General features: G+C 39.8%; 1 protein-coding gene across 2 annotated transcripts in view; it reads left to right on the top strand.

Moving 5' to 3' along the window:
- The first annotated feature begins 1,287 nt into the window (after positions 1–1,287).
- Positions 1,288–15,698, top strand: part of plod2.L (procollagen-lysine, 2-oxoglutarate 5-dioxygenase 2 L homeolog) — an 83,525-nt gene continuing 69,114 nt past the window's right edge. For both annotated transcript variants that reach the window (XM_018263829.2, XM_018263828.2), the window contains exon 1: positions 1,288–1,480. In XM_018263829.2, the coding sequence (XP_018119318.1) occupies positions 1,363–1,480 (118 nt within the window). In that variant the 5' untranslated portion in view covers positions 1,288–1,362. The remainder of the gene's footprint in view (positions 1,481–15,698) is intronic.

Below are 15,698 nucleotides of genomic sequence, written 5' to 3'. Positions count from 1 at the left end.
TTGTGGCGTTTTTTTCTTAATTAAGCTAGCATTCGAGAAAAAAAGTTGCACCAGTTTTTTTTCCTCATTGTCCACAAAATTGGATATTGATAAATCTGCCCCAAATTGGTTACTCAAAGTCGAGAGCAATATAAAACAATGTCATGCACTTTGGTGTTAGTGTGGTCCATAAGAGTAGAACTACACAAGCGTTTTGACATCCTATACCTTTCGCTCTGACGCAACGCAAGGAAGCGCGGGCATCACGTTGGATGTGCCGAATCTAAGGTAATAGGAATGTCGGCCGACATTCTTATTACTTAAATTCGATTTGGCATATCCGACGTGACGCCTGCGATTTGTCGCTTTGGAACGGAAGGTATCAGACGTCAAAACGCACGGGTAGTTCTACGGTACCGGCAGAGTCACACGTGGAGATTCAGGAGGAGTTTCAGTTGCCCAGTGACAAATTGCCTCTTCTTCGGGCGACTAATCTCCCCGAAATGCTTTCCCGTCGGCTAGAATCGAAATCACTGCGGGATGGCACTCTGAGTGCTTTGTTTTCCGAAGTCACACGAAGTTGCCTCACGAGGAAACTTCGGGCGACTTCAGGAAGCGAAGCTCTTCGAGTGCCATCCTGCTGGCGATTTAGATCCTAGCCAGCGGGAAGGCAGTTCGAAGAAGATGCGATTTGTTGCGGGGCGACTGAATCTCCCCGAATCGCCACGTGTCTCTGCCCTAAAACACAGTAAAGGCAGAGACACACGGTCAGATTCAGGGAGATTAGTCGTCCGGAGACAAATCTCTTCTTCTTCAGGGTAATTAATCTCCCGGAACTGCCTTCCCGCCGGCTAGAATGAAAATCGCCGACGGGATGGTAATCGGAGCACTTTGCTTTCCGAAGTTTCCTCGTGAGGCAACTTGGGAGAAGAAGTGCTATCCCGCGGGAGATTTAGACTCTAGTCGGCGGGAAGGCAGTTCAGGGAGATTAGTCTAACGACAAAGAGGAGATTTGTCGCTGGGCGACTAATCTCCCCAAATCTGACCGTGTGTCTCTGCCCTTAGAGGAATGTCCACTTTATTAAACTTCACCTGAATATTGTGTGTATATATATTTGAAGGTTTAGCGTCCCACTGGCTCACACCCATTCTGGTTTGAGCTTTAATACGTGTAAGGGGATAATTGTGAGGTACAAAACGTCAGGGGCCAGTAGTGTCCCTAGGTTACCAGCCCCCCCCCCCTCCCGTGAGACCCTGCTGTCCGATACACAGTGGGCGGAGCCTGATATAACTGGGCTGGTGCCTGTGTAACTGAGCGCTCAGACCTCATTCACTTTCAGCTGCTGCTGCTGCTCCTCCTGTGACCCTGGAATAGCGGAGAACATGCCTCGGGGCGCTGTGCACTCACCACTTTTATTGCTTTGTTCCTTGTCGCTAATCTTCTTCTCTCATCGTGTGACAGCCTCGGACATTGAAGCTGATCTCGCACCGATTTCCCCAGGTAAGAAGATCCTCACTAAGATATTATTAACTATTCATTTCCCTTTCTCTGAGAGGGAGCCGAGAGTTCCCAGGGAGCAGCAGGACCGAGCCAAGTGTAGCTTGTAGGAAGCAGCTGGATAAAGATGAGCATGTTCTGTAGGGAGCGAGCAAGGGATTGTTTGTCTTGTCTGCAAGGGATTGTCAGGGACCGTTCCATTGCTGCCCATATAGGGGAATCAGGGCAAGTTGTACTTGGGGCGGGGGAGGTTTCTATATGTTTAGCGGTCACATGAGCCCCTGTGCTGTGGGGCTGTTATATAGAACCCCCTTCCTGTACTCTGCACCTTGGCTCAATCCTTTCTTTGTATCTCCTTTCTTTCTTTCATGAGTTTGACCAAACTTCCCAGTAGATCAGCCTTGCACCATTCATCTTCACCTTTAGGTTAACTTTTAGTATGTTATAGAATGGCTAATTCTTAGCGACTTTTCAACTGGTCTTCATTATTTATTTTTTATTGTTTTTTTAATTATTCACCTTCTTCTGACTCTTTCCAGCTGTCAAACGGGGGTCACTGACCCCATCTAAAAACAAATGCTCTGTTAGGCTACCCATTTATTGCTATTGCTACTTTTTATTACACATCTTTCTATTCATGCCCTCCCCTGTCTATAATCATGTCTCTTATTCAAATCAGTTCATGGTTGCTAGGGTAATTTGGACCCTAGCAACCAGATTGCTGAAAATGCAGACTCAAAAAATGCAAAAGCTCAATTACTGAAAAACCACAAATAATAAAAAATTTAAAACCAATTGCAAATTGTCCCAGAATATCCCTCTCTACATCATATTCAAAAGTAAACTCAAAGGTGAACAACCCCTTTAACTTGTTAAATAAATTCTACTCATCCTGTGTGAGGATGCAGGGAAATACACTTTATAGCCCTCCATGTATTGTTGAACTTTAGCTCCCAGCAACCTCCTCATCACCAAACCTGAACATTGGGTCTCAGCAAGAGCTGTGGGGGCTGCAGGCTGGGCAAACTCAGTGGCTACAGATGTGCAGGAGCCGCTGGGCAGAGTTCCTGATGGAAACCGATCATGTTGTGCCCGAATAATCCAGGGCTTGTGTTTCATATATTCCTAAGGTGTTCAGACAGTGATTCATTAAGAATCCCACCCGATGTCTGCTCAGTACTCCACATGCCAGACTTTATTTACTTTGCACATTCCACTGCAGAGCAAGAACTCGGACTGTATTCAGATATCCCTTTAAAAGATATCACTATACTCCTCTTACACACCCCTTTCTACACTTCAGGGAATGAGCCTCTTGTATGTAACCCTTCAGCTGGACAAACCTATTGATCTGCTTAAAGGGGGAGTTCACCTTTAGGTTAACTTTTATTGAATGGCCAATTCTAAGCAACTTTTCAATTGGTTGTCATTATTTATTTTTTATAGTTTTTGAATTATTTGCCTTCTCCTTCTGACCCTTTCCAGCTTTCAAATGGGCTCACTGAAAAAAAGAAATGTTCAGTAAGGCTACACATTTATTGTTATTTTATTGCTACTATTTGCTACTTATCTTCAGTGTCGGACTGGGAGCCCCCCCCACACCATCCCCTGGGCCCCCCAGCCACAAACTCCTCCGATGTCTCTGATTCCTCCCCCCCCGCACGCATACACATGCAGGAAAGAAGAGGGACCACAGGGTCTGGGCTGGCGGGGCCCAAAAGACCCGGACCCACCGGCTTTTTTTCTGGTGTCCCGCCGGCCCAGTCCAACCCTGCTCATCTTTCTCTTCGTGCCCTCTCCCATTTATATTCAAATCAATGCATAGTTGCTAGGTTAATTTGCACCCTAGCAACCAGATTACTGAAAGTGCAAACTGGAGAGTTGCTGAATAAAAAGATAAATAGCTCAAAAACCACTAATAACAAAAAAATTAAAACCAAATTCAAATTGTCTCAGAATATCACTCTCTACATCATACTAAAAGTTAATTTAAAGGTAAACAACCCTTTTGAGTTATGGCATTTGACTTGTGTTAGACTTATCTTTTTAACACCCTGTTTCTGCATACTGGGCCCCCAGATATTGTGGAACTACAACATAGATCATTCCTTATCCCTTGAATATATATGTTGAAGATTGTTGAAAGTCTGCCCTTGTCTGAGGAGCCAAAGAAGCAGGGCACTAACACAAGGGCAAACTTGTAACAATGTAGTAATTCATCGCACAAGTGCTATATCAGTGCTTTTATTATAGTGGCCAGTGTTTCATACAATTACTCAAGTATGTGACTCAAAAACCTTAGATTGAGGTGCTCAGTATGTATCTTCTGCTGCCAAGACAGTCATCCAAATAAATGTATGGGACCTGTTCTCTAGAATGCTCAGGACCCGGGGTTTTCTGGATAAGGGATCTTTCCTTAATTTGGATCTGCATATCTTAAGTCTGCAAAAAAATCAATGAAACTGTAAATAAACCCAATAAGGTTGATTTATAAGTTAGGATAAAGTACAACATGCAGTTTTATTATTACAGAAAATTTTTTTTTTTTAAAAATGTCAATTATTTGATTAAAATGGAGTCTATGGTCATCCTGTAATTTGGAGCTTTCTGGATAAGGGGTTTCCTGATAATGGATTGTATACCTGTACCAAGATATGGATACAGGTGGCACACACTAAAAGAAATATGTTTTCTTGTATGATGTTTATTGGCACTATAATTATTCCACTTCTTTCAGGACACTGAAAAAAAGGAGGCAACCACTGAAATGTTGTGTCATATCACAGAATGAAGCGCCTTGCTATTGGTGTGTGTCATGTAGACTCATAGGTTATATATGGAATCTGCTCATATTTATGTAGAAGTGTAAAGCTGGCCATAGACACACAGATCTTATCGTACGAATCGAGGATTCGTACGATTTTCGGATCGTGTGTGGAGAGTGCCGACAGCTTTCGTCCGGTGGAGATCATTCGTTTGGTTGATCGGTCAGGCTTGATTTTGACCCGACCGTTCCCGACGGAGCCCATTGCACATATGGCCGAACAATCGGATTACCCCCGATATAGCCATGCTCGTTAATGGCATATCGGCAAAAGATTTTGCCAAACGAGCGGATCTTTGCATCTATGGCCACCTTAAGGGTTAGTGATTATGTGGGCCCTCCTACAGAGCTTCTTGGCTAGTTGGACTGTTCACTAGGCCATTAGGCAGGAAAAGGCCATCCAAGTGTACAGGGCTTGTGTCGCCAGCTGAGGAGTTTATTTCATTCACATTTTACCTTGGCTTGATGCATATGTGCTTACATTTCTCTGGGAGCAGCTTTTAGTGCTGGTATTTCTGGTGTGCTTATGCTAACACTGATGAGTGGGTCTATCTGAAGATAGTATCAAGTTGCAATTAAGTAGGGATGCCCCGAATCCAGGATTTGGTTCGGGTTTCGGCCAGAATTCGGCCTTTTTCAGCAGGATTCGGCCAAATCCTTGTGCCTTTCTGAACGGAATCCGAATCCTAATTTGCATATGCAAATTAGGGGCAGGAAGGAAAATCACTTGACTTTTTGTCACAAAACAAGGAAGTAAAAAAAATTTCCCCCACTTTTTCCTTTCCCGCCCCTAATTTGCATATGCAAAGATTTGGATTGGGAATCGTTCCCAAAGGATTTGGGGATTCGGCCAAATCGAAAAAAGTGGATTCGTGCATCCCTATGGATTCGTGCATCCCTACAAATAAGTCTTGTTCTTTCCAGCCAGGGTAGTTGTCAGGTCCTTCCATTTATACAGTGTATAACCTATACTTCGAATCCTCGATTTGTACGATTTTCAGACCGTGTGTGGAGAGTCACAACATTTTTCGTCCCATGGAGATCGGTCGTTTGGTTGATGATTTTCAGTGGGAGACTGTCACTAGCTTTTGTCGGACATAAAGCTGGCCATAGATGCACAGATCCTATAGTATGAATCGAGGATTTGTACGATTTTCGGATTGTTTGTGGAGAGTGCCGACATCTTTCGTCCGGCGGAGATCGGTCGTTTGGCCGATCGGACAGGTTTGAGCCCATCGCCCATCGCGCATAGTAATCAGATCGTTTGGCCATACGGCCGAACGTTCAGATTTCCCCCGATATAGACATGCTCGTTAATGTCGCCAAACAAGCGGATCTTTGCCTCTATGACCACCTTAACTTTCGTAAGATTGCTGTAGGGGCAGAACATCGGCTGATCTGTTCTTTTTCTACTTTATTTGATCTTAAAGGTTAGGTGCATCTATGGCCAGTTTAAGGGTAATAAATGCCGGCACATCATGCACCAATCTGATTGTGAATTGTAGGCTGGTGATTTGGTTCAGGATTGGATTTTTTTTTCACCAGTTCATCATTGGTTGGTAATAATCCCTTAATCTGTGTTGTACATTGGGCAAAATTTAATGAACTCTTGCGTTGATGTCCCTAATTGGGAGCTGACTTTGCCATTTCACACTGCCACCGATACAGTATTTTCTTTGTTAACCGAGAAACCCTGTACCCTTGTAGTCCAGAGATATATGGCTGAAGAATTGCTCTTTGCATATCCCAGAGCTCCTGTTGTACACATATCAGCTCTTCATGGAATGTAGAAGTAGGCTGACAAACATAGATGCACAGATCCTATAGTATGAATCGAGGATTCGTACGATTTTCGGATGGTTTGTGGAGAGTGCCGTCATCTTTCGTCCGGCGGAGATCGGTCGTTTGGCCAATCGGACAGGTTTGAGCCCATCACGCATCGTAATCAGATCGTTTGGCCATACAGCCGAACGTTCAGATTACCCCCCGATATAGACATGCTCGTTAATGGCATATCGGGGAAAGATCCACTCGTTTGGCGATGTCGCCAAACAAGCGGATCTTTGCGTCTATGACCACCTTAACTTTCGTACGATTGCTGTAGGGGCAGAACATCGGCTGATCTGTTCCTTTTCTACTTTATTTGATCCGAAAGGTTAGGTGCAGGTCTGGAGATGGGAAAGTCCGATCGTTCAAGGATTCAAACAATTGGATTTTTGCATCTATGGCCAGTTTAAAGGTAATAAATACCAGCACATCATGCACCAATCTGATTGTGAATTGTTGGCTGGTGGTTTGGTTCAGGATTGGATTTTTTTTCACCAGCTCATCATTGGTTGGTAATAATCCCTTAATCTGTGTTTGTACATTGGGCAAAATGTAATGAACCCTTGTGTTGATGTCACTAATTGGGAAATATTTTATGATAAAATACAGCATTTGCAATTCTTTTGCATGGCTAATTGTTGTGATTGGCATTGGGGTTTGGGCAATTGGTGCATCTTTGAATCAATCCTTCTCATATTGGTATAGGATTCACTATCAAGTCTGTCATGGCTCTTTATCAAGTTTGAAATGTTGTTGTTGCCCTGCTAATGAGAATAAAGGCTTTTTAATGAAAGTGTTGAGTGCTGCCCATCTCAGATCTCTACAAGTATTTCTAAGTGTGGAAGGACATTGGGGGAGGTGCACCCAACTCGTTAAGAGTAAAGAAAGGTGTGTGCTACCTGAATTAGTTTAGAATAGGATACAGAAAACCTATTATCCAGAAAGCTCTGATTAAAAGGAAGGTCATCTCCCATAGACACCATTCTAAATAAATAAATATAAAATTGTAAAACATATTTAATTTTTCTCTTTTGTAACAAAACAGTACCTTGTACTTGATCCTAACTAAGATTATTAGTAGGAAAACAATCCTGTTGTGTTTATTATAGTGTACATGATTGTTTCACTAGACTTTAAGGTAGAAAGTTCCATATTATGGAAAGAGCCCTTACCACGAAAACCTCAGATCCCGAGCATTCTGGATAACAGGTCCCATACCTGTATTTAGTTAGATGGGGTTCTGGTATTTTTAGTTCTCCATAGTTAGACGGCCACTGAACAATTTTTTTCCCGATCTGATTGTGGAAGTGAGTAGTGGTTTGTATTACCACAAACAACTTGGTCAGTGTCCTTTTGCTTGGCGTTAATGTTTGTTTTGGATAACTTTCCAGTGGCTAGAAAAAGAAAGTACTGTAGATTGCAGGAAGCACATACTGAGCTGACTTTGCCATTTCACACTGCCACCGAAACAGTATTTTCTTTGTTAACCGAGAAACCCTGTACCCTTGTAGTCCAGAGATATATGGCTGAAGAATTGCTCTTTGCATATCCCAGAGCTCCTGTTGTACACATATCAGCTCTTCATGGAATGTAGAAGTAGGCTGATAAACATTACGTGAACACAGTCAGGGCTTTCTAAAGGGGGGGGGTCTGAGTGGGGGGAGGGGGGTGACAGAGCTACTAAACTGTGCAAAGTGAATAGTTTAAAATGGTATTTATAACTGGCGCCAACTTGATGACATGTACAGTGATACAATGTTTCTGAAATGTAATTAAATTACAGGCTTTTGGCAGTGAGCCCAGAATACTCGGCAGCTGCACCTAGATACATCTGAAACAATTTAAGCTAAGCAAAGATACAATTATAACTATTTAAGATAAGCAGGTCTCTTGTGGAAACTGTGACTTGCAGCTTAAAGGGCAATTTCACCTTCATTAGCAAAACTGTCATAACACATAGAACCTGACCCTAAAACCCCCAGAAATGTGTTAAAATTTTCCATAACCTGCCAATATTTGTAAAACGGATGTGATATTTAGGGGGTGTGGTAATAGAATGTGTGTGGTCAGAAAAATTTAACTGTATGTAGATCTTTCTGTCGCTCTTTCTATTTTTCATATGTTGGGAGGTATGCTGTATATATGATTATACCTTGGTTATATCTTGTCAGACCATCCTTTATTCATTTGATTGCACTTGGTCTGTACAAATTAACATGTCTTCCATCTATGCACTTTTTTGTGCTGTATTTATATCCTTTCCAGAATTGTTTCTTCCCCCCAGCTCTGCCTTTGTGTTTAGCTGCAAGTGTCCAGTGTTGGGCTGGGGTGGCTGTTTCTAAACATTTTTTTTCTATATAGGCACCTGACTGCTGCCCCTTATTTAACTGCTCTAGGCACAGGCCTTTAGGTGTCTGTATAAGATCTTACCTCCCAATCTTCATAGTCATACTCCCAATATTTATACATGGAATGAGGGAGAAAATCTCTGCCACCCGCTGCATGGTGACATTTTTGACCATGCCCATTTAATGGCCACATCCCCTAAATACCATGTCCATGCTACAAAATTTGGCAAGTTATGGAAAGTCTGAACACAATTCTGGAACTTTTAGGGTAAAAAAGACCCACAACGCCTTCTAACGTTATGCTAATTTGGGCAGTTTTCAGCCATGCCTGTAGTTGGACAATACTTCTATTAGGTCCATATTCATATTGGCTGAATAATCCAATGTCCAAGGGTATGTACATCTTTTAGTTGTGCATATTTAATGAAGATGAGTAAATGCATTTTTTATTGTGAAGTTTATCTGCATTGTGATTTTAAATCATAATGTTCATAATTTTCTAATTTTGTCTGTGAATTGAAAATTTATTAGAAATTAAGGATTAGGAACCTGAAACATTGCAGAGAAGAAACCTGTGTAGAAGAAAAATCAAGGCAATTTTATGTACCCTTCCAATCATTTCCGCTATTTAAAAAAACAATAACATGAAATCTGATACTACTTGCGTTTTAAATAAAATGCTAACTCCCGTATGTAATAAAAGGCTCAACGTTTGCCCACGTGCATTACCAACCAATGATATTCTTGCTTTTAAACAGGTGACAAGGAAATGCTTTCTGTTGATTGGTTGTCATAGGTGACTAGGCCTGTAGCAAACTTTGCATATTTTATTACATAACCCCATTATTTTTGCCATGGTGCATTGTTACAACAAAATGTTGCCCATGTGAACCTTGGGACAACCCTAGAACTTTTTATTGTAACAGCTGCACAAAAAACAGCATGACGAAGCGTGGTTACCAATTGTTCCTGGTTCACGGAGCTTTTGCCTCTTTAGAATAGGGTTTATCGCAGATGGGTAACAGAGTCTGCCCTTATTGATGCCACTAGACTGTGTACTTATGGCATTAGTATTATGACAAATGATTTACGTAAATAGTGTTACCTTGTACAGAAGTACACAAAACTCCACTTATGCCAAAGAATGCCCCCTGTGCACATTATATTAAACACTGTTAAAGACCAGGTTATTCATTCAGATTATAAAAAGCACCACCTTTACACATACACAATACTAGACTTTTTTATATCTTTATTTTTATTTTCCTCACTTTTCTATGTTCGTCTATTAAATTGTCCCTGAAGAAGGTCATCTGGGAGTGGCCAATATGTTGTTTTACATGAATTTACTGAATGTATTTAAATCATATGTGACTGTTACAGTACTTTCATGCCTACATGAACTAGTTCTGAATATTATTGTAGCTCTGGATATTGTTTTCTGTCCAAGTAGACATCCAATCCTTTCTCAAAGACTTTAAGGGAATATGCCATCACACATCATTGCACTGCCCTAGGAACCTATGGTGCAGGTCCGGACTGAGAATTAAAATAAGCCCTGGCATTTCAGGTACACAGAGGCCCAATCAGGCCACATAGAGGCCCAAACAGCCCCCACCAGCCCACTAAATACTGACTTTCTATGGGACCTTATAGCAGCCCCTCTGGCATTTGCCAGAACCCACAGATTGCCAGTCCGGGCCTGCCATGGTGAAGAACAAATTGTGAAGCTTAAGGTGGAAATGCCTTTCCTCCTGTCTCCTTTGTACATTTCTTCGTGAAAAAAGATCTCTGCCATGTATGTAAATGCCCTTCAACATATTTGTAAAGTGTTATGATGTCCCCTCACAAGTGGATCTTTTCCTGAGAAAACATTCCCAACTTTAAAGGGGTGGTTCACCTTTAAGTTACCTGTAAACACTGTGGGGCCGATTCACTAACTTCGACCTTCGACTACGACTATCGAAGGATTCGAAGTAAAAATCGTTCGACTATTCGACCATTCGATACTAGTTCGCCATCTAAAAGCTACCGAAGTCAATGTTAGCCTATGGGGAAGGTCCCCATAGGCTTGGCTAACTTTTTTTGATCGAAGGATATTCCTTCGATCGTTGGATTAAAATCCTTCGAATCGTTCGATCGAAGGAATTATCGTTCGATCGAACTATCTGCGCTAAATCTTTCGACTTCGATATTCGAAGTCGAAGGATTTTAGTTCCTAGTCGAATATCGAGGGTTAATTAACCCTCGTAATTCGACCCTTAGTGAATTGGCCCCTGTATGTTATAGAATGGGCAATTCTAAGCAACTTAACAATTGCTCTTCATTGTTTATTTTTTATAGCCTTCTTCTGCTGATGCTTTTCAGCTTTCAAATGGCGTCACTGACCGCATCTAAAAACAAATGTTCATATTCCAGTCTCTTACTCAAATCAATGCATGGTTACTAGGATAATTTGTACCCTAGCAGCCAGATTGTTGAAATTGCACACTGGAGAGCTGCTGAATAAAAAGCTAAATAACTCAAAACCACCCATAATAAAAAATTAAAACCAATTGCAAATTGTCTCAGATTGGAAAAGTCATTTTTACTTGGGTTATCGCTTTTACTTGCTTGACATCCCGGCCGGTTCACCTATCTGAAAAAACTGCACCAGCCCTGGGTTATTCCAGTGAGCACCCCGGAGCGATGGTCTTCCTGCTTCTTCTTTCTTCAAATTTCCTGGGGTATATGCATGTGCAGTAAAACAAAATTTTTTGTTAAAAGGTCAACTGTTCGCTCTACTGCGCAGAAAGAAGAAGCAGGAAGACGATCGCTACGTGGTGCTCATTGGAATAACCCCGGGCTGGTTTAGTTTTCTTCATACAGTAGTTATTCCATTCCTTATATTAGTTTAAGTTAAAGAAAATTTTGTATTCTATATTTTTATATTTTATACCTTAACACCACCTCCAACTGCTTTTCTACTGCAGATGACAACCTTACAGGTCTATAGTTGGGTCCATTATTCCGTTTTGGGAATTATAGCACATGTGGCTAATAGATTAAAGGAGAAAAACAAAGGTAATAGGCAATAATTATCAGATTTTTCTTTTCCCATTATCTGCATTTACTTCTAATGCCTTCAACCGAGTTCACTTCAACCGTTTATTTATCTTCAAGCAGAATAGTGAATGTCATCTTTCAAAGTGATTTAGAATGTGGGTTTTTCTGCATTCACTCAAGATACCTCATATGTAATGATCTGGTGTTGATACAAGGCTAACCCAGATGGTGACCTCTCATTCCTGTTAAGGCAACACTGCACTTTAATCCTCTCTTTGCTTAAAAACAGGAACACTGTACATGTTTATAATATTTTAATAAACAGCTTTACCAGATCTTTTTAAAATCGTTTGTACTGTATATTTCATGTTTTGTTCTATATCTTTAACACAATCTACTTTCTGTGTGGTTATGTAGAAATTGTGCTGACAAATTTTAAAATTTAGAATTTCAGAATGAATGTGGTTAAAATTCTTGTGGTTTTTACGCAAAATACAGCTTTCTTACCCAGAGTTCTATATCATTTGGATAATAGTGTAGACATCACGGTGGGTGCAAATTATGCATTTAGAAGTTCTGCATAGACCATGGCACAATCATTGGCTGTGTGTGTGTAGGTGCTACATGCTAATGGAGCATTGGAAGTAACACTTCCTCAAGGCAAGAGTTAATTCCAGCACTTCTTTGTATTCATGAATCATTACTTAGTAGGTGCCACTGGCAAGGTGCACAGTGTAGTTAAGCCAAAGTACCTTTATGAAGAGTGTGTGTGTATATATATATATATATATATATATATATATATATATATAATTACACAAAAGCCATGAATATCTTTAGTTTAGGTATCGGTATATGTAGTTGTGTGTGTGTGTGTGTTTGTGTGTGTGTGTCATATTTTTCAACCCAAAATAACTACTGTATGTAACTATGTTAGTGTCACTCAAGTGAAGTGCCCATAAGAGACACACACAGACATATTAGGGTTAAAGGCCACGCAGGCCAGTTAACCTGCCAGTAGGATTTGGTGGCATCCTGGGAAAACCCATGCAAAGCACAGTCTGGCTACTTAATATCCTGATTAGAATCAAGTTCATTCAGGTCCTTAGATCTGAGAGTCAGCATTTCTTGGCAAATGTGTATCCTGTCACTAGTTTCACAGGGTTTGATCCAGGTCATTCAGCTATAATATATATATATAATACACAAAAGCTATGAATATCCTGTAAATTATATCCTTATAAACGGTGAGTTCTGATGTCATCAGTTATAAACGGTCAGTTCTGATGTAATTTCTGTCACATGACTCATTGAAATTTGTGTATTATAATAAATAAAGTACCCCCATTTGTAAAATATGAGGATATTAGAAGTAAGCCTCGGAGTTCCATGACCTGTATAAAAACACTCGGCCTTCGGCCTCGTGTTTTTATATGGTCATGAAACTCCTCGGTGACTTATAATATCCTTATATTTTACAAGAGGGGGTACTTTATTCACTATATAATACACAAAAGCCTTATCTTGTAAATTATATCCTTATAAACTGTGAGTACTGATATCATCAGTTATAAACGGTGAGTAGTGATGTCATTTCTGTCACAAGACTTACTGAAACGTGTGTATTATAATAAATAAAGTACCCCCTGTTGCAAAATATAAGGATATTAAAAGTTACCTCGGAGTTCCATGACCTGTATAAACAGTCTGACAACAGCCGGCGCCTTCAGCCTGTGTGCCCATACCCTTAGCAGAGTAAGCAGAGCATTCAGAGATTATAGGTATAAAGGGAGTCATGCGAGTAGGTCAGCTGTCAATATGTCACTATTAATCTCAGTAAAATCCTTCACTTATCTATGTGTTCTGCTACACTCACCATATCCCAGCAATGAAAAGTGACTTTTTATCATTCCCTCGGCCACGTACGTTACTTGTTTCTGGAGACTTCACGTCTCTCTGTTCCAGACACACAACCCATTACAGAGAACTACTCTGAAACATAAACCCTATATAGTTACTTTTCTGGAGTGGTGTTACTGCTGGTTTCCACAATAGTCACATGCAGTTCTCAGTTGCATAGAGAAATACGAGAATAACTCATCTGTTTTATTTTTTATTTTTATTAACATAGATACATTAATTGAAATGAATAAAAGGGTGAAGCAATGCTCAGCATGTATTTTAGTCAATGTTTCTTGTGTGCCTTATACCATAGGGTCAGTTTATAGTGATTAGACAGAATGCTCACCCCTTCTGTTATGTTTCACTAAAGCAAAAACTTTATAATGAATATATAAACTTCTAGCGGTACAGACAACACATGACAATTACCTGCCATTCTTCCTCGCTTATAATGGTATGAACGGATTGTGTTTTAGGAACTTTTCTTTGTGTTGTGCTTTCCATTATGATTTTTTAGGGGAATTACCAGTCCAAATGTATTATGTCATTATCGGTAAGCAATGCAAGGCTCACATGGCACTCCACAGTTGCTGAAAAGTAGAACAGTATGGCTCGGCTTCCAGCTTGTGTCATATAAATATTTACAGAACTACTGGATTTGGAAGCATGCTAATTCCACACAGTTTTAGTTTACTCTTAAAGGATCAAGCAATAAACACATACATTCCACTCTCACCGCCCCCCTTTAGCAGATTACTATGTTTTATCTGTACAAATCCTAGATATTTCACTCTTCTCTGAATATTGAATGTTTGGTTTTCACAGCCAACTCTCTTCTAATTGGCATTGTGTTCTTTCATTAGTACATATAACAAATGCAGCTGCCAATATAATCAGTTAGAGAACTAAATGTAAACTAAATGTAAATTTACAAAAATGAGTTGTGAAGCCCATCTGTTAGACTGTATTGAAATACCCTTTCTATTCTCTATCAGTGTCTATATAACTGGAAAAAACTCAAATGTTTGAGATTTATTATACCCCGATGCAGCAAAAAGCCTGAATCTTAAAATCCACCATATCAGACCTGTTAAGGTCATCTAAGTCAATGGGAGATGTCCCTATACCAATTTGAAGATATTGTGGTCTGTCCTGGGTTCAGCCCAATAATCCAACAAATTTGGGGTTTTCGGGCAAAAACTCCAAAAAAATTAAGCAATTTATTTGAGTTATTTTATTAATAAATAAGGCAAAATCGGGGATGGGAGTATTGTCAAGCTTTTTTTTAATCAAAATAATGAGATAAATTTGTATTTTAGTAAATAACCCTGTTAGTCTTGGCTAAAATCATTGATGACCTGGTTCAGTTATCATAACCTGAAAGAAACACTAGTATTTATATACACTAGATTTATATGCTAAATCCATGTATTAGTATTTGATTGGCAAAAGATTATTACCTTCCACAATAGCAGCCATCATCGCTATCAGACAGGATGGAGTAAGTATCATTATTTCTATGCTACTTTGCCTCATTATTGTTAGCAAATATAACCACAATTTAGTCAGTGCAGTTAGGGGATCTGTTATCCAGAAACCCATTATCGAGAAATCTCAGAATTACGGAAAGGCCATCTCCTATAGATTCCATTTTATCCAAATAATCCAATTGTTTAAAAATTATTTCCTTTTTCTGTGTAATAATAAAATAGTAGCTTGTACTTGATCCCAACTAAGATATAATGAATCCTTATTGGGAGCAAAACCAGCCTATTGGGTTTAATTAATGTTTACATGATTTTCAAGTTGACTGAAAGATCCAAATAATGGAAAGATCAATTAAAAATTCAGAATACTCCAGGTCCTGTATAACAGGCCCCATACTTGTAGTATGTAGATTGTCATGAGAAATCTGTAAAAATAACCATATCCTTCTCCATTTTTTTCCCAGTATAAAAAAGTGGGTTGCTAACCATCACAATTGAATGCTGTAGCATATTTGCAGTTGGATAGACCTAATAAATATGAAACATTGTTCTGTGAATAAATAAATACTGTAAACTGATTTCAACACAAATTGTCTGTTTTAGAAAGCTATGCCATAAATATTTTTGGGAGCAAAAGTGCTCCCAACTTAATATAGAGCCAAGGATCTTTTAATTTCATCATTTTTAAGTAGATTTTTTTATGAGAGTAATTAAATCAAGGGTTTGAATGAAAAGGAGAAATAATGAGAGATTATAAAAATTTCATTTACGTGTTTATGGTTTTATAG

The sequence above is a fragment of the Xenopus laevis genome, chromosome 5L (genome assembly GCF_017654675.1).
Source record: "Xenopus laevis strain J_2021 chromosome 5L, Xenopus_laevis_v10.1, whole genome shotgun sequence".
Lineage (NCBI taxonomy): Eukaryota > Metazoa > Chordata > Amphibia > Anura > Pipidae > Xenopus > Xenopus laevis.
Note: the sequence above shows the minus strand (reverse complement) of the source record. Positions and strands in the feature narration are given on the sequence as shown.